The 25,686-nt window shown below is 44.8% G+C and overlaps 1 protein-coding gene across 5 annotated transcripts in view; it reads left to right on the top strand.

The window, feature by feature from the left end:
- Positions 1-25,686, top strand: part of SIPA1L3 (signal induced proliferation associated 1 like 3) — a 1,632,279-nt gene that overhangs the window by 394,799 nt on the left and 1,211,794 nt on the right. For all 5 annotated transcript variants that reach the window (XM_069644476.1, XM_069644475.1, XM_069644474.1 and 2 more), the window contains exon 4: positions 11,051-11,181. In XM_069644476.1, the coding sequence (XP_069500577.1) occupies positions 11,051-11,181 (131 nt within the window). The remainder of the gene's footprint in view (positions 1-11,050; positions 11,182-25,686) is intronic.

The following is a 25,686-nucleotide window of genomic DNA, read 5'->3' as shown; positions in this document are numbered from 1 at the left end:
TTAAATACACCACCTTTAACTACGAGCTCAGACCTGCCAATTATTATTTTCTATTTCAGTATCACACTTCTCCATGGTCAGTGACGAATGCATGCGATGTACATTTCACCAGGCAGATTGCATACATATGACATGGTTCTGTCGCGGAAATATGTTCATTCTGGGGGAAAGTTATCGATAATGTAACAGCAGTTGTCAGAGACAATTCCGTGAGAACCCAAGTTTGTCTCCTTAGAATGTTTACTTAATAGACGGTGATATCCTAATAATTTTTGGAAATGGCATTAGTTGTAGCGATGGGCAGACGGACTAGATCCTGGTATAGGGGTCCTCCTCTGATACATGAGGCTTAGTTATGAGTTTTAGCTTTGTGTAATTTTGCACAGGGATATTTGTTTTGGAAGACGAAACTGCAAAAAAGTACAAAAGTACAAACAGAAAAATTAATAATTAATTCGGTCATGTTAAAGCTATGAGGTTTAATGTAAATGTATTCTACAGTGGTTGTGGGAGGCTATTTGGCAGTGTTGTGATTATGGCGGAAAAGCAGTATGATCTTTCCTTTCTGTTTTGAGTCGATTTGTTGTTTAATAGTATAATGTTACTGATGTAAAGTGCATTGATCATGTTGTTCGGTTATGGTTTATAGTAAATTGTAAAGGCAATAAAGAGCTAAATAAAAAATCCCTATTTGGTGGCGCGCAGAAAATAAAAATGATGCCTGCTACAGACCTGTACAAACTGAAACTATGCTTGGCTTCCCACCAGCAGACTGTCTTGGTGGTGGCTACTGCACTCCTTTGGAATACAAGGGTCTCACACGCTGTCTAGCCTTTTGAGTCAGTATAGCAAAGAGTTTACCAGAACTCTTTCATCCATCTTCCCAAAACCAATATGGATGCTATCTTGGTTTCATGCAGGATTTGTTGATCAGGAGCAAAAAGCAGCTCCTCGGTATCTGGCATCACCTGGTAGGCAGGAACTACCTCATAGGAACCTACAGTCCGCCCATAGCGCGCAGCAAATGTAACATGAGCGCAAGATTTAAACTTTAAATTGTCAATTTGCATATTATACAAAATGCTTTAAATGCCCCTTAGGCATGTCCTTTATTCTCCTTAACAAACATGCCAAAAACTGCACTGTTTACATCATATAGCTATGTGCGTTTGGCAACACTTGACCGAGGTAGCTATTAAGTTAACCAGGTTCCCCTTGGCTATAACCAGGAGCTACACAGCTCACAGCAATTTCGAACCCTGCAGAGGGAACGGAAGGAATTTAGTTTGTCCGTGTCATCACTCATAGCAGCAGGTTTACAAAGCAGTTGGCTGTGGATCAGCTATAAGCTAACCTTTACATGTACACAGGGCCCAAGAGAGTGTACGCATCCTGCTGCAGCCTCATTGCTCTACTTTCCCTTTGAGAGTGAATATGTTTTACTCTCGTCCACCGATGAGGAACTCAAAAAGAACAGTGGCATTTTGACAACAAAGGTGATTAGTCTTATTGGTCAAACAGGATTTCGAAGTTTTCATGAGTGCAGAGCCTAATGTTGGAACCAACCCCCAAGTGCTGCCAAATGCAAACCGCGTTAGTCTGTCACAAAGGACCCTTTTGTTTTTTGTTTTTTAGCCCTTCTTGCAAGAAAAGTCAAAGCTTTCAAAGCTTGCCTTTGGCTACATGGAATGTGGGTTTGATCCTTTTGAACAGCACCTTCCCATTCCTCCCTCTTCTCAACCTCCTTCCTCTCAGTGCTTCTCTTTGGGCCTTTCAGAAGAGGTTTGGAAGCTGCTGGAAATCAATACAATAGAGGAAGATTCACCTTGCAAGAGATCACAGGGATATTTTTCCAGGTTCTTCACAGTACCAGAGAAGAACAAGGCTGGCCTATGCACGTTTAGAACTCTCCTTCTATAACGTATTCTTTCCAGAGGATACATTAGTGATGATTAGGCCTATGCAAATTACAGCTCTGTGTGGTTGAGCTGAAGGGGGGCAAACCTATACATATCCCAATTTGGATACCTCACAGCTGTTTCCTGAGGTTTTCAATAGGGACAGTATTGATACAAGGTTACTACCCCTCTGACGCAGGGCAGCCCTGAGAGATTGCATGAAATCTCATGGCAGTATTGGCTTCCAACGCAGGAGGGGAGGCATCCATGCTTAGCCTTATTTGCCAACTTCTAGTCCGCTTCATCTCCAGCAGCCTTTAATTCCCTGCTAAACCTCTCCTTTTCACCTCCACCTTTTCACCAATGAGAAAAGGTCGACTGACACCTTCTCAAGCCTACACCTTCCTTGGCTACACCTGGAACATTTCTCTGGGCAGGAGTCCCCTCCCATTGAGGAGTGCATCAGGGACATTTAGTCTGTTGCACCACAGCTTCCTGCCATGGCTGGTGGCCACAGCCTTGTGGTGTCCGAGGTTTGTGGGCCTCATGGCATCTTGCATCCTGGTGGTTTTATTGGCAAGCCTCGGAATGAACAGGCTTTCTCGAAACAGTCCCCTCATCCAAAAAAAGCATGGATACTCCTATGTCATGTTTCTTTCCTCATTAGTATAGGGATGTCTGTCCAACTGGGATAGGAACACTTTTTTTTTTAAAAATAAAAGCAGAAGCAGTGCACACAAAGTGAGCGTTACAACGGCCTCAATGCTTGCCCACTGGCTTTTATTCACACTGGTGGGACTGTACACCCTGCACATGCAAAAAGCAAGCATCTCTACTGTACTGTTTTACCTTTCTTTGCAAGATGCTATTCGGCTTCAACAGCACTTACCCACTCTTTGCTAAGTAAAACAGCACGTTCTCTTTTTAGGTCTTGAAGCATCTACTGTTGAACCCATATACGCTCTGTTTAGGCTGACTGCGCAGAACCACACCTACAACCACTGTTCCCTATGCAAGGTGATTTCGGTGATGTCCATTGAGGAGCGCCCTTATAAAAACAGGTTTGGGGCTTGCCAGCCTAAAAACCCTGGCACTCCATCCCTACATTGAGCAGTGACAGCAAGCATTGGGTTAACTGTCTTTGGATGGAGGGTGGTGGGTGGGGCGAGGGGAATGAAAACAGACTTTTAAAGTATATTTTACCACATTGCTTGACATTGAAAAGGAGGAGACTCTAAGGTTCTGTAAGCTCGCACAGATGTCAAGTAGTTGCCACAATAATGAATGTTAGCCACATTTCAACCACATCTGATAAGAAAGTGAGCACATTGTCCACTAACCAGGGTTTGTAATAAAACCTAGTCCACTTAAGTATATTCTGCGAAAAGGTGGAATTTTCAACTTTGTCGATCCTGTTCTCTTCTGAAAGCCAACGTGAGCGGCTCAGGTACCAGTCCATGAAACTCTGCGACTTAGGGGAAGGACGAAGAAAACAACCCTCCCTCTGATACAGACAATGTCATCTGGCTGGAAGATGCACAGAAGGGACACTCACCAAGGTCATCCACTTTGAGAACTGAAACCTAGCCAGCCATCCCATAACTGAGGACTAGAATGTCTCTTGGAACTTATGACATCATTGTTTGTTAAGGGAAGATGAGCAAGCCATATGCCAACATTTCCTCACAAGAAATAAGGACATCCCCAGAGAGTTCTGCCCATTAACTGGGAAACCCCAGGTACTATTGCTGTTGAGTTGCAAACAGGTCCACAAAAATATGTCCCCGCCTTTTGAACAGTGAAGAAAGTATGTGCGATTGGTTGATGCTAGGCGACAGAGATCTGACAGATACATGCAAAATTCATGGCCCGAAGCTGGATATTGCGATGTGTGGCCCAATTTCACCAACTGTGCAAATGGAGCATTGCCATAGTGTTATCCATCAAGATCAACCCCATTTTCTGGCAGTGTTGGGCTTGAAAGCTTTCACTGCAGTATGATCACTTTGAGCTTCAACAAAACTAGATTGTGAATCTGGAGAATGTTCAGAGGGACTGCCATCAACCCTACCTCTCTCCATATCAATGCTACCTGACAAGAGGGGAGAGACAGAGCCTGCTTACTGGGTAATGATCCTGGTGAATGCGGGCAAGTAGTGGGACGACAGGAAGATTGGGGTAGCTTCTTGACCATGGACTAAAAAAGAGCTATGCCCCTGAACAGTGGCAAGTGGGGTCCTGTGTTCCCCATTATACTAAAGCAGGATATAGCCAAATATATAGAAAAAGCGATCTCTTCGTGCCTTAGAACAAGTACCCTCATTGATCCCCCTCGCTTTGCATTTAGTATGACATCTGTCACTGAGATCCCTAAATCCAAATCGAAAATAGATACTTACTCAACTTACTCTGCTACCCCTCAAGGTACACCATTGAAGATCAAGAATACATTACACTCCAGATGGAAGACAAAGAGTGGAGACCCATACCCAAACAGAACAACAATCTTGACGGTTTTTAGGAAGATAAAAATGTTGAAAAAGGTGACATCAAAACCATTCAATTCCTAAAATCACGTAAATTAGACACTGTGAATGTAAGAGTGCCATCACAAAGTGTTAGGGAATGTATTGTGAATGAAAGATCTGTGGTGGAAATAAAGGGTGTAAGATGGTCAATTTCATATTCAATCCAGTTACCCAAAGCTCCGGATAATATGCTTATAAATTAATAGGGAAAGAGCACACCCTATAGAACTGTGAGCTTTGAGGCTGATGAACCTAGACAGCTGAGTAGACGGAAGGAGCGAAATAATGGTGCACCAGAACTTTATTCAAGTCAAAAAGCTTAAAGTAGGAGCGTGCAGGACGGCCGACAGGTTTCTTGGGCGTGGTTGAGGCATACAAACAAAAAAGTCAGTCATTAGAGCCAGGAAAATGCTGCCCCTACCTTGTATAAGATCGTGGTGTGGAATAAGAGGGTTTTCTCATCTCCTGGATGCTAATGGCTCCCGTCACCTATCGCTGTATGACACAATATTACAGGAAACCTGGTTATGTGACTATCCGATCTGGCCAAATTACAAGATTGCGTGGATACCTGTAATCAAGCAGGCAAAAGGGCGTCCTATATCGGGTCTGCTGATCGATTTCAAAAAAGATCTGAATCCAAACCTAACCCTGAGGCCTTCTCCCCATCCCTGCCTACAATTGGCCAAATTAGAACTTTGGGATTCATGTAATGAGATTGTCAATCGATTTAGCTATTGTGAATATGTACTGGAATCCAGCAGCAGTGGAGGATGATGTATTCTTTAGCTATGTAACACAACTATTGGATATGATTGTATGTGATGCAGAGAGCTATACATTCCTGGCCGCTGGTGACTTAAATATATCCTGTTTTGTGCAAAAGGGAAACAAAGCAATGTCTAAAGTGAAAAGACTGAAAAGCCTGATGAAAGAGCGTAATTTAGCTATGCTAAACGGAAGCTGCAAAGCTGATGTTCCACCAAGACCCACGTGGAAAAGGGGTAGTTTCATTGACACACTTGATTATGCGTTCATATCAGATGCAGCTTTGTCCTGGGTCCTAAACTGTAAAGTCACTTGTACATCCCTTAGCGACCATAACATATTAGAAATATCTTGCAAGAGTCCCTGCCTCCTTTCATCAGTTCTATGGGAGCAAGTTTCCCTTAAACGGGGACAAAATAGAATTAGATGGCCTCCGGCAATGCTTAATTGCCTCTTTGATAAGCTTAACAATCATGAAAATGGTATGGGATTAGAAACCATGTCTGATTACACCTATGAACTGCAGTTATTCTATGCAACGCTAAAAAAAGGATACGCATACAATACAAACATAAACACACCTTCGATCAGACTATAGCAAAGGCAAAATAAAAGCTGCCAAAGGACCTCAGACAATTAAAATTATATTCACCTAAGGTATCGAAGGTTCATTGTAAACTTGTGCACAAAATACAGGAACTTTGTTCTTCAACACAAAGCTGCAAAGACACAGGCGGACAATGAAAGTATGTTGGCTGCGCTTGTAACCAAGTCCAGCAGCTCAGTTTGGATACTGTAGAACTGTGTGTCAACCTCTAGCATGACCGTGCTCTTACACTTGGTATCCGAAGAAGATTGGATATCCTATTACAGTGCTATCTACGCAGATCCTGACCACGTTCCTCTTTTTATATTTTTGAAGGCTGAGCAGAGGCTTCCCCAATTCGATCATTTGGATATAAAACTGCTCATACAAAAATTGAGCACGTTGTGATCCCCATGCTGGGATGGGCTATCCAATGCAGCCCTAAGAGCAAACCCTGACAAATGGTCTAATATCCGATGTATAGTGTTCAACAGGATTACAACAACGGGCAGGATACCTTCAGCCTGGAAACGCTCAATCATCGTAGCTGTATATAAGAAAGGCGATAGGAAGTCCCCGGCGAATAATCGCCTATTCGCCCTGCTGGATCTCCCGGGAAAGCCTTATGCAAGGATAATTATCAAAGATCTAAATAAGTGGTTGATGTGGGTCAGTCATGTTAGTAGATATCAGGGTTGGTTGCGGGCCTAGGTACCTCCAATAAATTTCATAATACTGTCCGCTCTGAAAAAACAAGCTCAAATCGCTAACCAATCTCTGTACTTAGCGTTTATAGATTTTAGAGTCCCATTCTACTCTATATACCGCAAAATGTTATGGGCAAAGCTATCTGAAGCAGGATGTCCGAGCTACATGATAAATGCACTACAACAATTCTACTCTGATACGTCAATCCAGATCAAACTGACACAACAAGGCCTACTATCTCAGCCAATTCCCACTAACCGCGAGCTAACACAAGGCTGCATATTTGCGGCCACGCTATTTAATTTTTTATATCAAAGATATGAATCTAATGTTTCAGAACTGCCACTCTTTCCCACCTAAACTCTGGATCTATCCTCTTGCACATCTGTTTTTTGCAGATGATTTGGTTATCATTGATCGAACTCTGATTGGCCTGCAGAGGCAACTTCAAAATCTGACTAAATATGCAGAAAGAAACAAGCTAGCAATGAATGTAACCAAATCTAACATCATGAAATGGCAATGTAACGACAAAAAACTGAAACATGCTTTCAACTGGACGGTTAGTGGTTGTAGTATGCAGATAACTCATGAGTACAAGTACCTAGGCCAAATAGTTAGCGATACAAAAACTGAAGCCAAATACCACAATGATTTGCGGCATAAAATCCAAGCATTAGTCTCACAAGCAAAATTGCTCCAAGAAAAGTATGGGAAATATTCATATTTAGCAGTGATCAAATTCTATAAAGGCAAGGTGGTCCCGGTGTTGACATATGGCATGCACACTAAGCTCCCCGAGTCCCAGCCGGATTGGAACCTACCGGAGGGTTATTTTTGGAAAGCTCTATTGCCTATCCTCGAGATCCTTCCCACTTCAAGTGGTGAGATTCGAATTAGGACTCCTATCACTCAGGGCAATAGTAAACTGGAATGCCCTTACTCTATATGCAAAGCTAAAGAGAGATGCCAAGCCTCTTTGCTGATAGCGATTGAAGCTGGGCTGGAAGTTAAGAAACCCTTGGCACATGGAACAATGTTTCCTGTGAAACTATGAAATTAGCGGACATAAATCTAGACTTTGCATATATGCAATCCAGGGAAAGTGAAATTGAAATGGTGGACCCATGATTGGATTAACACCATAGAGAAGTGCCTCAAGTACAAGGTATTTTACAATGGTAGCTTTGCTATAAAAAACTCAATGATATTACCAAGTATCTGATCAAGATTCCAGATCAGATATTTATAGCTGATATCATGTGATTAAGATTTGACCTGTGGCCAACTAGGTCTCTGTTAGCATTGCGTTCCCATACCCACATGGATGCCTCTTGCAGATTTTGTCTGAAGATTGAACAGAGAAACTTTCAAACATTTATTGGTGGAATGTGAAAGCTTTGCAATTTGAATACATTTATAAACCTCTTTGTGATTTTCTAAGTTTATCACAGAATGATATGTGGGAAATAATACTCAGTGCACAGAAGCTGTCTTTGAATTTGGATGTTGTTGGATATTTAAGGAAATTGGAACTGCGGACCATATATTATCGAAATGTTAGATGTGTATAGTACTGATTTTGATTTTATGAAGTCAATGTAAACATAAAAATGTTGCAATGGTTTTAAGGGTGCGTATTGTTATGTCTTGTACACAGATGATTATTGGAAGGCAAATGCATCATTTGAAAATGTTGTATTACAACTAAAACACATCATTTAAAAAAAAGAATAGTGAACTTTTCTACATTCCTATGGATTTACCAGTAACAAAATAAAGACATTAGAATTGTAGCATGTGACTCCAGCGGGCTTCTTATGATGCCTTATTTTGGATAATGAAAGTACAGTTGAAATAATGGAAATTAAAATGGTCGATGAATCCCCAGATGTTGTCGCTTCTCCCTTAGGGGGAGCCACTTTCCATGAGGCCAGGGAGGTGAGGCTGCCACCCAATAGTCTCCCTGGTGGTGGTACTCAGCGGGTGGATCTCATGGGAAGGGAAGCCCCGTAGAGGATTAGTGACAACCTGGGGAGAACATGGTATCCCCATAGCCCGCCTTACCCTAGTTCACCTTCCTCACCAACCTCTCCAATACCATTCCTAATGTTGCTATATATTTTTTGCATACTACCAATATAGGCAGTACTGGGACGATGAAGAGTAGGGACTACCCAAGTAGAGTCTCCTTACAAAATACTAAGACGAAGAAGAGCTCTGTTGATTCCTGAGAGACTATTCAATTCATTACTGTGATGAGGAAGCGGCGCAGAGTACTGAAGAGCACCCCACAGGACCAAAGACAATCTGGGACAGCTAACTCCATCTATGAAATAAAAAGGGAAGAAGGACTTTGTACCAGAGTCAGTCCTCTGTGGAATTAGTTGTGTGTGCACGAGAGGAGAGAAGCTCGGGACGCTGGGGAAGAAGCTAGAAGGGACAGCGGCTGTCCGACAAAGGCACCAGGCGGTCTTGAAGCCTGGATAGCGAGACCACTACCAAGAGGAAGATTGGTGCTGCGGATCCATGCAGACCAAACAAAGCTCAATGGAGCACCACAAGTCCTGCAGGTGCTGGAATGAAGCCAGACTCATGCCTCACAAAACAAGTTACGCAATTGGGCAGAAAGGCGCTGGGGACCAGACAAGGTGGTGGCAAGCAGAAGGGGGCGAGAGCAGGCCCGAGTATAGGATCTGAGACCCGAAAGGCAGTCGTCAAGAGACTTTCACGCCCATTGAAATATATGGTAGCACTTGGTAGGAGAGTGAACCAAGTCTAGCAGGAAGGAGAGCTATCTGAGAAAGACTGAGTCTGGGACTCGCAAACCTAAGAAGAAAAGCTTGTTGGTCAATGTTAAGTCACAGTAGCTGACAGAGAAGTGAACCAGGTTAACTGTGAACCCAAGAGAAAGCAAAGGGCAGGACAGCATTACTCCTGGCGGTGTTGTGGCTATTGATCTTCATAGTCACAGTACCTAACAGAGAAGTGAGCCAGATTGGTGGCGACACCAAGCTAAGAATAAACAGGGGAAGGGAGTAATTCCCCCTGGAGTTTGTGGACACTGTGAAAGGCCAAAGAGAAGGGAGTCATTCTCTTGGCAGTGTGAGAATCTGAAAGAGACAGGGGGAAGGGATACATTACCCCCAGGAGTTGTCGAACTTGTGAGAGAAGCAAGATGATCTCTTGGCCGTTTGAAGAGCTTGTAGCAAACCAGGGAAAGGGAGATATTCCGCCTGGTATTGGTTAACATTTTGAAAGAAGGCCAAGAGAAGGGAGTCATTCTCTTAGCAGTGTGAATTGCACCGAGAGGCCAGGGAAGGGAAGCCACTTACCCTGGTATTGGGAAAACCATTTAGAAACCTGAGGAATATTAGGGGGGGGTCATCCCCCTAACACGGTGAAGACACACGTTTTTCTTTTAATGTGTCTTGGTGGAGCCCCAACCTAGGGAACATTTTTGAGGCTGTTTTGATTTGTACCTTTCAGAGAAGAACATTTCATTTACCCTATCCAGAAGTGAACTTTGGGCTGTTGTCCAGAAGAAGGCAGTAATTCTTCTGGACCAACAAAATCACTAGTTTTTCTTTAGTTAATTTTGAATGTAACGGAAGGAAATTGGTTTTGACATGACGGTGGACTATTTGGTTTTGATGGCCCTCCTGACGGAATCCTTAGTTTGTTTGAGGCAGGGAAACCAACCCGTCTTAAGAATAGGGACAGGTAGGGTTTTTCCTTTTTTAATGTTGATCTAATGAAAGTCTTTAGCCAAAAGCATGCCACCTGTGTGTCGGTGTACTACTTTGACACCCTTACAATATATATATATATATATATATATATATATAGATATCCTTGGAAAGTAGGGCCAGTTTTGCTCTTAGGATAGGACATACACTCTAGGTGGTGGGGGTTAGTTGCCTGTGCTCCAACAAAGTCCCCTTTCACTAGCCTGGCTGGGCCTGAACCCCTTTAGCTCCTCCAACCCGGTTCCTCACATTTAGCATGTGGACCTTCTTCCCCTGCACTCTGCTTTCAACTGGCTCTTTTCACCTGGCCCTCCCCTGGCAGTCGCTTAACCCATGGGACCTTCCGCCCTGACCGGCACTTCGTGTTACTGCACTTGCACGATCCGAATGTCAGAAGGCCTAGTAGAACTGTTTTTGTCATACCTTCCCCCCCCACACCCCCGATTGTCTTGTTGCACCTTGAAAGACATTGTGTATAGGCACATTTTAAATAGCCGATAATTAAATTAAAGTCCCAGGGACCTGAAGCCAAAAGGTTTTTTGGGCTGTGAGATTCTGGGCCTGCAGAGGTTGGTCGAACACACATTGTGCTTGTGCTTGTAGTGCCTCTTTGAAGCGTTGTTTATGTGGGCATGTGGAAGCCCTGCTTTGCATTCTCTCTAGGTGTAGGGATATCTTGCTTGTCTAGCATTTGAAAACTGAGGCAGTACTAAAAACCTTGATAACGCACATCTTATTAACAATGGCGTCACTGAAATCCTCATACAGACCACAAAGTGTGGCCATGTGACTTATATTTGTTCTATGTTTCAGAGCATTCCAATTACTTTGGGGTGGACGAAAAGCTTGGACCAGTGGCGGTTAGTCTCAGAAGAGAGAGGCTAGAAGACAGTAAGGACTATGGGCCACAGTACCTCTATCGAATCATCTTTCGCACCAGCGAGGTATGTCACTATTAACAGTCAAACCGTATCAGCCACATGTACTTTCAACAGTTTTTTTGTTTTCAAGTAAACTATCGCAGAGATGCATTATTGTTTGTTTTCCTAACTTCGTTTTAAGCATGCCTCTTTACCATCTGTTTATCTGAGGAAGGGAAGGACTTGTGGTCTCAACAACTTATTTATTCGCCTTGTTGGTAAATTAAAATGTAGCTCTACTTACAGCAGGTAAAACCTAGAGTGAAAATAAGTGTGCCATTTTTGGATAATTGTGTTCATGGATCTGCTGTTTCCGGCTGTTTTTACTTTTTCTTGAAGGTGCAATTTATTTATTTTGTTGATTTGATTTTGTTTTTTTATTGAGCTCAAACCTAGCTGCCTAGTTCCAGGCATACATTAGATGGTTAGAGGGTAAAAGTATTTTAAACATACTTGTCATTATTAGCATACCACTTAAGGGCTAGGATGCAAAGGAAGGGTGCTAGTCTGAATGGATACTGAGCTGGGTGGGTTTTGGGGTGTGAGGAAAGGTGTTCCTTGAAGAGGAGGCTCTAGATTTCTTTTCTGAATTGCATGAGGTTGGGGGTGAGTCTGATGTGGATGGATATGAGTTGCTGCACTCTAGGGACGCATATGGAGCAGCTTTATTTCCTGGTTCCTTTATTTCAATCATGTATATTTCGGGATGTTAAAATTCAACGAGGATCTGTTATCAAAATGTACTGTGGATGTTTAGCAAGCATTTAAATTGTGTTAGCAGTTTCATACAATATGTGAAGAATATTTCACCCCTCAAAACAAGTCTAGAAAGAAAACTATTGAGCTGGGATGTGAGACTAGGACAGAAGAGTGTAAAGTGTTGTGGGAGTACTCTGTGTGAAGAAAGGTAACAATATTACAGGTAAGGATATGACGGGTCCTAGCCTTGTACAGGTTGGATTGTTGGATCAAGGGACATGTTTTGGGGAGCTACATGCGGCTATGTGAGAGCCTATCTCAATCCTTTCTCTTCCTTGCACCCTTGCCTTTAAGTGTATTTGGAGATGGTGTTATCAACCAAAATTGGCATTTATTGTGCTTTTCGTGTGATCAGTATGCGTCATGTTTGTTCATGTGTTATTATTCTGCTTAGCCAGGAGAGAGAAACAGACGAGTCACATTTTCGAGCATGGCAACCCCATGCCTGACAGGTCTGGTGTTAGTATGTATTAGATCTTCAGTTGCATATATGCATTTGTGTGCCTGTTGTCAGTACTACGGGAAGCATGCATTTACACTTTCATTTAAAGTCTTATGCAAGAGCTCCTAGAAATGTGCTTTTGACATTTGATGGTATATTTAGTTGCTGTATCTATGACCACTCTGACTCCACATTTCTCGTCCTCGACATGGATCTTTCTTTTTTGCATTTCTGTTGCTGTAGTCTGGCTAGATTCCTACTTCTGGTAATGTGCTAACAGAGGTGGCAACTTTTCTGCGTCGGATGAAGCATTTGATTGATTCCTTTGTATATGATTAGTTGGCTTCGAAGATGTGTGCTTTTAGGAATAGCCAATGAGGTTCTATGAGTGTGGATGTGGTTTGGTCATATTTGCAGAGACCTTTTAATGAGACTGGCACCGGATTCGACGATGCTTTTCATACGTGCTGGTTTGATATTGGGTATGTTGGTGAGCAGTGAGTTTCATCCACCTGATTAGATGGAAGTAGGTCCTTGCAAGTGGATTTGAACCTGGTGTCCTGTCGGAAGGGCTTGCTTCTTGCAGGAGTGATAGTTGATATCATGCTGTCTGAGCGTCTTTCTGTGTCATGGTTTGTCTGCTAAAGTTTCTGGGCAACCTATATATTGATGGCACGTATTTTAGACTAGAAACCGGAAAAGCTAACATTCTTGACACCATTTATTGCGACTGAAACATTTACCACCAATGGGCACCTTGCAAATGACACCGTTAATATTAGGTTGGTTTTGCTAAAATAATTTTTGCCTCGAGAGTTGTTACTGTAAAAAAAAAAAAACAGTGAAGATATAACTTTTGATTACATTTTTTCGATTGTTTTAATATGTCGTACCTTATCGTAGTATTTAGTGATGTAATCCAGTCACGTACACATTTTTAATATCGAAATTAACCTAAATGGGTTTCTTACCGTGCAAATTGTGTGCAACCATTTTGTAATAGATGTGACATTATTTGCATTCTTACACGTTTGTGTCATACGTGTAATTTCTCCTGAAATGTCTTTCTAAGTAGTATAAAATAAGTAAAAACTCTTGATAAAATACAGCATCCTGAGTGGCTTCAACCTTCTTGTGAATTTCACTCGCTGTGATGCATTTTCGTTTGTTCACCAACAGATATATCCAGTATTTTAAAAAGAGATCGTTCATGTGGCCCTGCAGAATGCCTTCCAAATATATACCGGGTTACCGAATTGAAATCCATTTATAAACTCAACTGTTTGCTAAACTGTCATTCTTTAAACCTTAATACTAATTTAGTTTAATGTTAACTGAATCTTGCTTTGCAGGATGATTTCCAAGTCCAGCAATATTTATATCCCTAAACTTTATAGGCCTAGTTTTGTCACATTTGGAATGCGGGGGATCGTACTACGCACCTTTATGGGGAGATTGGTGTAGGCGGGCATGCAGTAAGTACACGAATAACATTTGCCTTTGTCGGGCACGCTATAAACATCTTATGCCTTTAACTTACAACTTGACCCATCCCTAAACCCTGCATGCCTGGTTTCAAGATCACCCCTGTGAGCTCCGCTGTGGCATGGAGAAGGGATGGAAAGGCAAAAGTTTTTCTATAAAAAGGGGAAGACACTATAAATAGACACTTCACCTAAGAAGCTGAATATCTAAAAGAAACCTTTCAAAAATATAAAAATAAAGAGTCCTTTAAAAAGTTATTTAAAAATATAAAACATCTTCTCTATAAATATGTACAAAATGTCTACAGTGCACTCTATACAAAAACTATATGTCCTTACTTTGCAGACACCCTGGCCAGGACTGTCTCGGTCCTTGCTGCTGTCTGATTTTTTTCCTCTTCTTCATGGTGCTCGCTTCTGGTGGTACTCGGGCAGGCAGACCAGCAGCAGCAGTGTGTGTGGGACCCCAAAGTTTCTAATTAGGCTGCGCTGCTTATTCGAAGTGCAGCCCAGCAATAATATGAAGCCTGAGGGGAGTCCTCTAAGTACAGTTGGCTGGGTGGCCTATTACAGCTGCAGCCCAGCTTGATTGTAGTACTTGGGGATCAGGATCTACAAAACTCTCCTAAACCTTGGCCACCTTTGGCAGGTGTGCCCCAGGGAGTTCTGGCGGGGGGTGCCTGTCGCGAGCATCGCCTTTAATTAGTTCTACACGGCCCAGAATGGCTGTATCGTTGAGTGCTCCCCACTGAGGGGCGCATCAGTATTGGGGTGTGCCTAGGGCCCACAGCTGTGATTGTGGGCGCTCACCTGCCTTTCAGCAGCCAGGCAGGCCTTTTGTGATTAACACCGACACCTGCTACCTTCCTCATGGAATTTGCCCAGTCTTCTGTTCCCTACAGGCCGGGCCTCGCTTGTCCCCAAAGTGCGGCAGAGGAGGCCACATTTTTCCGGAAGAACCTAGATTCCCCATACTCGGGCCACCAAAATGTAAGGCAGGTCCCTTTTCTGCCAATAAAAGTCATCCAAAGAGCCAAAAAATGTGATGCACGATATGAGAAAAACAAAAATGTATTGTAACTGCCAGGGCAGGGAAATATCAAAAAGACATTCTAATACATTGAAGAAAATGGTCGGTTTTATAGTCCTTACAGAAAGAAAAAGACAGGTTGTTGCAAACTTTATCACTAATGATTGGTTGGTGTGAACAACATTATAGGTACTTCTATACATTCTGCACATTCATTGGCCTATTCTAACCATGTTGTAAGTTGACGTGCTTGCTAGTTACCTCATTTACAGTGAAGTAATTTCTGTTCTCACACACTGCAATTGGACAGAAGCGTTAGACACATGTATCAGTCGGAACTACATTCACCATTGGTTTTTCCGGGGGGTGTAGAAGTGGAATTAATGATTACAGAACTTTGAATCAGTCCTCTTTGTGAGATGTGGCAGTATGACACATAAAATATAGTCAGTCGGAAAACACTCACCGAACAAGGAAGAAGCCGATTAGCATGCCGCTCCTCCCTAAAAACGAACAACAAATACAGAGCCACAAGAAAAGAAGTTTCTGCTATCTAGAACCAGCAAACTTTATTCACTATAGCAAATTAGATTATACAATAAATTTGAACACATTTTAAGCCCAATGTGGGATTATCCCTCCTGAGGATCTGTCACATAATGGAATGGCAGTGAAATATGTATAGAGGGCAACACATTTTGTTTTTGGACCACCATTAAAAACCAATTTCTTCAAAACAAAACAAGAAGTCTTGTCACAAATGTACACATTAATAAAGTGGATTGTGAATATAGAGGCAGAAACAAAGTACAATTAATTTTGGGGCGCACAAACAAAGGTTCAAATAACTGTACAAAAATAAGGCACATAAAATATAACTCTTTAAACAACTGGCATCATCGTACTGCTCCTATCAGTTCATGTTCCGACTCCATTGTTGGAAGAATTACTTGCATGTCCTTCCTGTTCTCATGAGCTCATCTGATTTGCCTCGACCTTACGTGCTAGGGCTTAGCTGCTTGCAGACTTAGTTCATTCATTGTTCCTGCATTATAAATTATTATGAGATTGACGGTATCAGATACCTTCATGTGACATGAATTGGGTGGATCTCATGTGGTTCTAGTGCAGCGGCAGTCATGCTTGTGTGAATCATGGTTTTATGAATGGTCCCTATCAATTTTGCATTCACAGAATAAGTTAGATGTAAGCTCCTGTATTGTCTGCTAATTCTAATTAGGGCTGCTTTGTGGATTATTTTGCTTTGTATAACTTCTTCTTTGACGCAAGTGCAATTTTCCCTACGGGGGCAGTGTTGTGCTTTAAGTGTGGTCTCTCTGCGACCATGCTTCTTCATATTTTGCTGCTCAACTCCTGCCAACTTATGACCTCCATTGAGTTGCATTTTGGCTGTTTTGCCTAGGGACATGAATTGTTATAATTCTTCGGAACATGGCTATGGGAACTCGGTGGACCTGAGGCATCCTGGCCAATTAGTGTACAGTGTCTTGTCCTTAAACTCCTGGGCCTGGTATCCTTTCTTGTTGCTCTTGTATGACTTCACTATTGTGAACTAAACACTGGGAAAGCTTTCACCCCCCCAATCCCTTTGCATCGAACAATTATTGCACAGCATTCAGCCTTTGCAACTTGGAATGTGTGTGCCTTTCTGTAAGGGACTGTATGATGATCTGTGCCGAGTGGTGATGGGGCCATGTGTGGCCCATGGAGTCCTGGGAGGATGCCTGTTGGGGCGGGTCCTTTAATTTGTTCTAAGCAGGCCAAGAGGGCTGTATCGTTGGGCGCTCCCCGCTAAGGGGGCCACTGGTGTTCAGGTGTATCCAGGGCACGCAGTTGTGATTTTGGATACTCATCTGCCAGGAGAACGCCACGCTAAAGGCCCTGGCAGTAGCATTGACACATTGCTGAACGGAGCGCCTCGCAATCATTGGAGGGTTGAAAGAGTTACTTTTTCTGGTGCTCTGCTTGTCCCAGCTCAACATTTTTAATTTTGAAGTAACTGAACCCTTGCACGGCTACATGAGGTTCCTTTACTCTATTTTTTCTTATCAGAAAGGATCCCTGCGTGGCTTTCACGCCAGTGATCCTTCCCCACCCAACCCCCTAAACGAATTACAATGCCCACCCCCGCCTTGCGATAGCCTTGGTGTTTTCTATGAAAACATGATTTAGATTGACAGGCCACAGGTTGCACCTAGCACCCTAACTCTCAGGCACTTCCACAGTACCATGAACTCCTAGTAACCTGCTCTAGAGAAGAAGGAATCGAAGACTGTAAGGAGTCGGGCAATGGGGACCTCACGCTGGACCCTAGGTGAATCATATTTGAAATTCATAACGGGTCTGCCCTTCCTGGTGGTATGACTTGGAGCTAGGACATTATCTAGAGTTTCCCCGAGACTTGGAGGAGCACTCTGCACTAATTCAGGGACCAGATCCTCCAGTGGAGGAATTGGGTAAAGGTTCCTCTACCACATCTAGCATGCAGTCATGCTAGTTGATAGCCAATTGAGTTGAAACATATTTCAGTTTAGCTGTAACTGATATCCGGTGATAAAGTGGAGAAGTGTGCTTTGACTTCACAACGAACAGTTTCAGAATGGTGAAAATGGTTGCAAAAAGTAGTGGAGCTGTTAACAGTAAAACATAAAGTAACTAACTCCGACCCCTCGTCACCTTGCATCCTTTCCAGTAGTGTAGGCATTGAATCCAATCCTCAAGAAACCACTTGGCCATAATGACCTACTGTGCTGTTTTTAATCCTATATACCCATGTTCACAATTGGAGCATTTGTAGTATTCAGGCACAGGCAGGTACTTTGAAGGCAAAACGAATCTTTCATACGAGCTGGATTTTAATCTCAGTCAGTGTCTTGTTGGGAGGTAGATGAATATGTTATCCATAAGCTTCTGCCCCGTCCCCAGCTAAATACCATGCAGGTGAGAAGCGTTACTAAGACAACTGTACCACCCTTAACCCAGGCAAGTACAGCAGGATATCGACACAATCTGAGCTAAATATGGCAAGAGTAATAAAACTAACATTGTAACAATACATGTGCATGTATTATTCATCATAATAGCATTTACCAACATGTGGCACTTCATACCTGCATCCTATTGTTTGACCCATCTGTAACAAGGGTCTTTCTGTTGTAGATTTATGTTCTAACTACCATTTCCCATGTCTGTACCCCCAAGTTTTTCAAGCGCCCAGTTACTCCTGAGTTTGGTGCGCGATACAAATAATAAACAAATACAAAAAAAAATGCATTTGACACAAAGCAAATGTGCTCTCAACATGAAGAACATGTACACTGGGTAACCTCATACCTGAAGAATATTAACATAGCATCCATAAGAAATGAATACTAACATGCGCAATGTATAAGCTGAATGCAACACGAACGACACAAATCTAGGTCATTAACATAGAAACGCAACATAAATGGGCAGCCATCTTTTCCAAAATAGAAGCCACAACATGCTTCTAATTAAACAAATGGCCTCAAGGCTTCACAAGAACTCAAAATGCTGAAATCACAAAATTACAGATCTATGTACAGCTTAGGGAAGAGCTGGCAACCACAGCCAAGGTTAACACGTATAAAGGGAGGGTCAGAACTTTGCAGTGAAAGCACAAGATAGCAATTCTCAGGACGCAAGAAGGGTCCTCCCAGATTAATTAAAGTTTTATAAGAGTACAACGAGCCTCTTGCAGGACAACTATAAGCCAAAAGACTCCATGAAGAATAATTCGAGTGTCCCCAACGGCAAGACATAACATAACAATTGCATCAATATTAGCTAAACTACCAATAAACGAAGGGGAAATCATTCCAAACACGGACCCATCACACGTGACCCATAATTGAAGAATACTGTCTATTTATTAGCAATGAACACAGATGGGTCAACTGCCTTACTCCTTACATGTATCCCCAGACACGAGATGTCGCACACGGCCAAATACAAAGAGATCACCCTGGCTCTTGGCCTAGAAATGAGTGATGGGATTTTCTTTAATCAAAAGGAAAGTAGTCCGTGGCCCTCTCTCCCCCTACTCCTGTCTGGCTCATGTCCTGACGATCTGTCAGTTGTCCAAGGTTGGTTAGTACAAAACCAACCAATGAAAACCTCCAATGTTACGACGTCCATGAAAGGACGTTGTACCCAGCATATTACCTATTGCCGAGATGTCTTCTTATCTTTATCAATTTAGAGGTGGTCTCAGGAGGAGCCATCAGACCAGCGTTGCCCAATTCGAAATGCAACTGCTATAGAATGTATATGTAATCACCTATTAACCAATTCCCGTTCCCTGAAGGTTTTGGTAACACAGATTACAGTATGGCAGTTGTGACAAATATTGAAGAGAACGACCTGGCTGGAAAAGTTTGCTCCTTTAAATGAGGACGTTAACGATTGGTGGACGGTGATACTGTCTGGAGAAAGATTCATGCTGATATGTGCAGTAATAGATTTTCTTGATAAAATCTTACTTAGACCAGACGCTTCATCTAATGAAGGAGAAACCAAATGAGGGGGGTGAGAAATGTGAAGGAATCCTCTTCAATTTTTAGTTTTGGCAAATAGGATTTAAGTTGGAAAACTGTAATTGACATTTTGTAAAAAGATTTTTGTAAAACTGAACAAATAATTCAAATAAAAAGGAAATATGAACTATTTTCTTTAAGTAACGAGCAATGGCTCCAAGAATTCAATGCTTGTATGCTGGCCCTGCTTTATTTTGATGATAATAAAGCTGGGCTTTGCCTTGCACTTTGTCTATTTCCGTTATTAAGTCCGGTTTGAACAGGCTCTAGAACCTCTGTAATTTGGGACTTTGCTGGGCATTTTAGCAGTCTACGTTTTCTTTTTTTCAGAATTTAAACTTGTACAATCTACAGGGGCTTACATATAAAGCACACTTAGAAATGAGAACTTTGTTATGAAATAAGGGGTGCATTACAAGAAATCACTGAAAAGGAGCACTCGTGGGAGCTGGGTTTGAACCTGTGTGCGAATGTGCTACATTTTTTTTTTTTTTCTTAGTTTGTAGCATGCAAGGCATCTACCTGCAAAGTGGCTGGGATTATGCAAAACAGTTGTTGAACACTCACAGCACTATTTTGTTGCTGTGGCAGTGGAATTTACCGAGCTCTTTTAGACATCTCAATTTTTCTGTGAAAGCGTCTTGAATATTTTGCACTATACCATGTCCATCTCCATTACCTGTTTCTTGGCATTAGTATCTAATTTTGTTCTAGAGACTTTCAATCCTGCTATTCCCAACAGTGACACACCATTGTGAGATGCAGATTTATTCCTACACTGTTCCTTCCCATGAATTCCAAACTGGCTTCAATATATTGTAATAAAGGTATTGTATCTGCATTGTAACCTCCTGGTGAAATGTCAGGACATAAAGCCTCCACGTTACCTTTCATTTGTTTCATCCTAGCATCCCTCACAATTTCAGCAAATGGCATCACCTTTGTGCCTAGATCATTTGTGCTAACTATGACCTATGGACTGCAGCAATCTTCATTTCTGATGCTTGTGAATCTGCTTAGAATCACATGCTGCACATGTAGTTCGACATTTAGTGGTAATCGCAGAATATTGCATCTTTTTTTCGAAGATCGAAAAGGGACGTCGACATGGGCGTCACTGTAACACTATCCTTAACGTGATGTGTAGTGTACCCAAAATCCTTCATGCGTCGAGTTTCCACAAGATAGTTTTTTTTCTTCCGATCTAGTTGGTCGCACAAATGCGGAGCTCGTAAGAGTTAATATTGCTGATCCCTTCTCAAGCGGTGCATGCTTATCTTCTCGACTCCTGCGTCGACGTCTACGTAACGTTTGATCCTACTTCGCTGCTAATCCTTCAGATGACTGCTCAGCACCTGTTTTCCACGCGGCGTTGGCCACTCAGGCGGCCTGCCAGTAGGGAGAGTTGGGGCCCTGTTATTACTGACTTTCTCTTGAGAATGCCTCTTCTTTGCCCCTCCTCTTCGGTTGTCTGCCGTTTCTCTCTGCTATGGAGTGGACACCTTTTAAATTCTGCCCGTCTTGCAACCCCAAATTTCCTTGGAAAGATATCCATCACCAATGCAATTGGTGCCTCCCTCGTGATAGCAATGAGCAGCGTTGCAAAGCCTGCAAACATTTTCGCCCCAAGACCTTAAGACATGTGCACAAAGCAGTGGGTGGCGTACGCAATGCAGGCCGAGCGTCACTCCCCCACCAGCACTGTTGCCTCGGACAAGGAGTCTGTCGGCAGCCGCGGCTCCGATTCGGAGGCCGTTGACCAAAGAGTGGAACCCTTGCGTTCTCACATTTCCGTCCCCGACAAACATGCCACCGGCAGTGCGATGGGGAAGTCACACCCTGGTGACAAGGGCACACACGTAACACCTACTCCTAAGCACACAACCCCTACGCTTTCCTCGGCGGAGCTGCCGAGAACGCTGTCAAAGCTTGGCGGATCTGCTGAACTTCATGGTTCAATACCTTCTCTGCATTCGCCATCACGGCCTATGTATGGCGCAAAGTCTTCTGTTTCAGCGGGCGCTCATTCTAAATCCCCGGCCCTCATTGTTGTAGCGTCAAGACGTGCCAAAATGGGTCCATTCGTCAAACACTAGCAAAGCTTCGGGAGAAGCTTTCTAAAGCCTGTTTACACAGATCTGACCATAAGAACCCCCCCCCCTCCGGAACCCCCTTGCCTGATGGCTATTCTCTGGCCTCTCCTCCTCTTTCCAGGGCCTGGAAGCAGGATCCAGCTCCAACTGCCCAGCCCTTTACTCCTCCTGATGATTCAGGCTCCTCTGGGTCGACTAGAGATACATTTGAGGCATGTATGGACAAAATGGCTGAGTTTATTCAGGCCGGTTTGATGATATTCTCAAATGCCATAGGTCTATTGATTCCCATCCTGTCCCTCAGAACCCCCAGGGACTCCTTTCACCAGGTGCACAGTTTGCATCCTTGGATGAACACTGTCCTCCGGATCCTCAAGTGGATGTATTTCTGGACTACCAAGATGACCCCGACCAGTACCAGTGGCGCCCCCAGAAATGTTTTATAGGGGTGGCCTGATGAGGCCAAAGGAAATCTTGGGGTGGCACACCAAAACAAACACATAATTGAATTTCAGGAAATCTATTATGCCGATGCAGCATATAGTCCAGTTGAAGACTATGTATATATGAGAGTTAAGAAATTGCATATTGATATAATTCCATTGATTATTTAACTGTTAACTAATTAATGTACCGGATGCGCTTACACTAATACCAGCACGGTTCACATTTTGAGTTTCACAATCCTGCTTGAGCTATGTAAGGAATATGTGATGTGTATATGCATGTTGGCCAATTTATTGTTCTTCACATAGAATAGTTGTTCAACTTTGACTTGAAAAGTCAAATATACAGTTTTAAATTAAAGGAGCACATTGATTGTAAGGGACCAAACATTTACTGAGAACCCGCCTACCACCTGCACCTGCCACCTTGCTGGCTGCACTACCTTTTGTATTGTTGTACCCCTTGCTCAGCCCTTTCCACTTTTCCCATCTCCCTTGCACTCCCCCCCCCCCCCCCCCCCCCTACGCTCCACCCTGCACTTGCGCGTACTCAGTGTCACTGGGCCTAGTAAGATCGTTGTTTTGTCTTCCCTTTTTCCCCTCCCTTGCCTTGTCGCGCTCGGAAACACTTGTGTATGAGCAGGATACAGCTAAAATATCATATATCATATCATATCATAGCCAGAGAATCCTCTAAATCCTCACTCACAAGATTTTAATTGCCAACATGCCTATCAAATATGGTGCACTCAGCAGGGTTTGACTTATGTAGAAATAGAATACTAGATGTATCTTGTCTTTGGACTGCATTTATGATGGGAATACACCCAGTACATTTTACGCATTGGTCTCCACAAAGGAATCTTAGGGAAGACAGGTTGATGGTAAAATGAGGGTCTACCAAAAGGCTTATTTTCAGTTTCTGAAATGGCAGCTCTTCTCCAGCATGGGGTCTGGCATGGATTCACATGCTCATGAATATTCCCCGTCGTCAGGCTGGGAATCCTCGGTAAAGAAAAAACCAGTATCAGTTTCGTTTCTGATCTGTCTTTCGTAGTAATAACCAATCACTGGTCTCTGCGTCATACTGACCACAGCCAATGACTGCCCTCTACCTAAGCACCGCCTCTGGCAGCCATCTTCAGATTTTTACCGCACGTTCATGTGTTGGGATCCTCGTGCTATTGCTCTCGAGCGTTAGTGCTATTTTTTCGCGCTTTTTACAAAAACTTCGATTCTTTCGGTCAAAAGAGCCTCAAGCTCCACCGATCCTACATCCGATCAACGGGGACCCGTGTCGGATTCATCTGTGCCCCTCAAGGGTGAAGATTTCGTCGAGCTACACTTCGGAGGACTCCAGAAGCTTCTCAGGCCCTGTCTCGGAGATGGCCCAGGAGAAGGGAAGCTCGACGCCCGGAAAGCTGTTCAGGGTCTGCCCTGGATGCCAGCTGCAGAACGTCTTCAAGGAGGACGAACACTCTTTCTGCCTTTACTGCCTTCATGAGGACAAGACGCACGTGGAGAAGGACTGTGCGTTTTGCGGCAACATGTCGGAACGGACCATGAAGGACCGCCATCAACGTCTCGCCAACTGGCTGGAGGGTAAGAGCCCGTCTGGCGAGAAGAAGAAGAAATCCGAGCGGTCTTCTAAGACCTTTGAGGGCGCCCCGGCGACGGGGGCCCAACATAAGGCCAAGCACCGCGAGTCCGCTGGCACCGGGAGCGCCGAACGGTCGGGCTCTGCGGGCGCCAGGCAGGGCGCACCCTCCCCGGCACCATCAACCACGAGCCAACGCTCTGGGTCGGGTAAGAGGAAGGCCGAGCACCCGGCGAAGCTCCTGGAGAGGCCCCGGTCGAGCTCTAAGGCAGAGGAGGAGCGTGGCAGTGCCCCCTCCCTCAAGGATAAGGCGGTGAGCGCACCTAAGGTGGTGAAGGCCTTGATCCATCCGACCAAGCCCTCTATCGAAACGGTCGCGGCGGCCCTGGCTCAGCCTGTGGTGGCTGCACCAGTGGTGGCGACCTCAGGGCCCAGAATCTCCCTGCCTCCTCGGAGGGAGTCTTCCTTTGTGCCCATCGATAGGACCCCCGTGAAACCCTCCGTGGGGAAGAAGAAGGGGGGGCAGGGCGTCGTCGTAGAGTCGGCCTCAACCTCAGAAGAGGAACTGATCGAGGTTTTAAGCCACGGCCTAGGCGTGGAAGAAGGCCAGCCCGTCGGAATGGACCCCGACGCAGGTGACGACGACGACATCGTCGAGGATACCGACGGGGCCCCTGCTCGCCCGTCGGATTCCCCTCTGCCAGCGCCGCAAGACAACTCGGCGGCCATTTTGTTGGCCATACAGTCCTTATGCTCCGAGATAAGGACGAGGCTACCGTTACCGACGGAGGAACCTCTCCCGTCGGGGGATCCAGAACCGGGACCTTCTGGTGTTCCCCCTACCAAGAAAAGAAGGATCCATCCACCACCTCCTTTTCAACCGTCGCGCCCCTTCCAGCCCTCCTCCCCGTCCACCCGAGGGGATGATACGGGGACTGACACGGCAGCGACGGGTACGGACGACGAGGCATACGACGAGGATTTTCCGTCGTCGCCTCCCACCAGGGCCTCTCCGCCCGACGAGATCGGATCTTTCCACTCCATGATCTCCAGGGCTTCCGAGCTTTTCCAACTCTGCCCTGAGGAGAAGAAAAAGGAAGGCTTCCTTTATCAGCGGCGCGAGGCCAAGAGGAAGACGGTCCTCGCAGTGCCTCTGTTGGACGACATTTGGGATGAGGGCCTTTCCCTCCTCAAGAACCCTTCCACGACGCCAGCTAGAAGAGACCGGTACGAGAAAAAGTACCGGGTCCCGGACACGGCCCCCCTATGCCTCCGGGCGCAGCCTACCCCGGACTCCGTCGTCTCCGCGGCAGCCAGGAAGAAAGCGGGGGGGGGTGCGGCCTCCACATCGGCTTCCCCGCCGGACGGCGAGGGAAAGAAATTGGATACTATGGGGCGTAGAGTCATCTCGTCGGCAGCGACGACGATTAAAGCGGCCAACGCCTTGGCTATCGTGGCCCGCTACGACAGGGAGCTCTGGTACAAGATGGCTCCTCTGCTGGATTTTCTGCCGGACGACAAGAGGGCGGAGGCCCTTGAGATCCTGCAGGAAGGTGAGGTGGCCTCGGACCACGCCATCACCGTGGCGACTGACATCGCCGACACTGGATTCCGCCAGCTGGGCAACGGTGTTTGCCTTCGACGTCGTGGATGGCTCAAAGCTACGGACTTCCGGCAGGACGTCCAGACCAGAGTCCTGGACATGCCCTTCGACGGGAACAACCTGTTTGGGAAGACAGTGGACGATTCCCTTCAGGCCATCAAGGCGGATACTGAGACGGCCCGGGCCCTTGGAGTCCTGCAACGACGGACGCCCTTTCGGAGCGGCGGAGGCAAGGGCGCCTCCAAAGGTTCCGGCGGCGGTTTCGCTTCCTACCGTCAAGCGGCCCGCTCGTCGTCGCAAGAGGCCTACAGAGGACGAGGCAAGTCTAGCGGACCCCGCCGTCGTCGCCAAGGAGGTCAAGGCGGCAAGGCCGCGTCCAAGCAGGATTGAACCGGCCTTGGGGTCGGGCCCCCACCGAAGCACCCCGGTGGGAGGCCGGCTGGCGGGCTTCGTCAGCGTGTGGGAGTCCATCTCCACCGACCGTTGGGTGCTGGACGC

This window comes from Ambystoma mexicanum, chromosome 2p (assembly GCF_040938575.1).
Source record: "Ambystoma mexicanum isolate Mex_15411 chromosome 2p, UKY_AmexF1_1, whole genome shotgun sequence".
Taxonomy (NCBI): domain Eukaryota; kingdom Metazoa; phylum Chordata; class Amphibia; order Caudata; family Ambystomatidae; genus Ambystoma; species Ambystoma mexicanum.
Note: the sequence above shows the minus strand (reverse complement) of the source record. Positions and strands in the feature narration are given on the sequence as shown.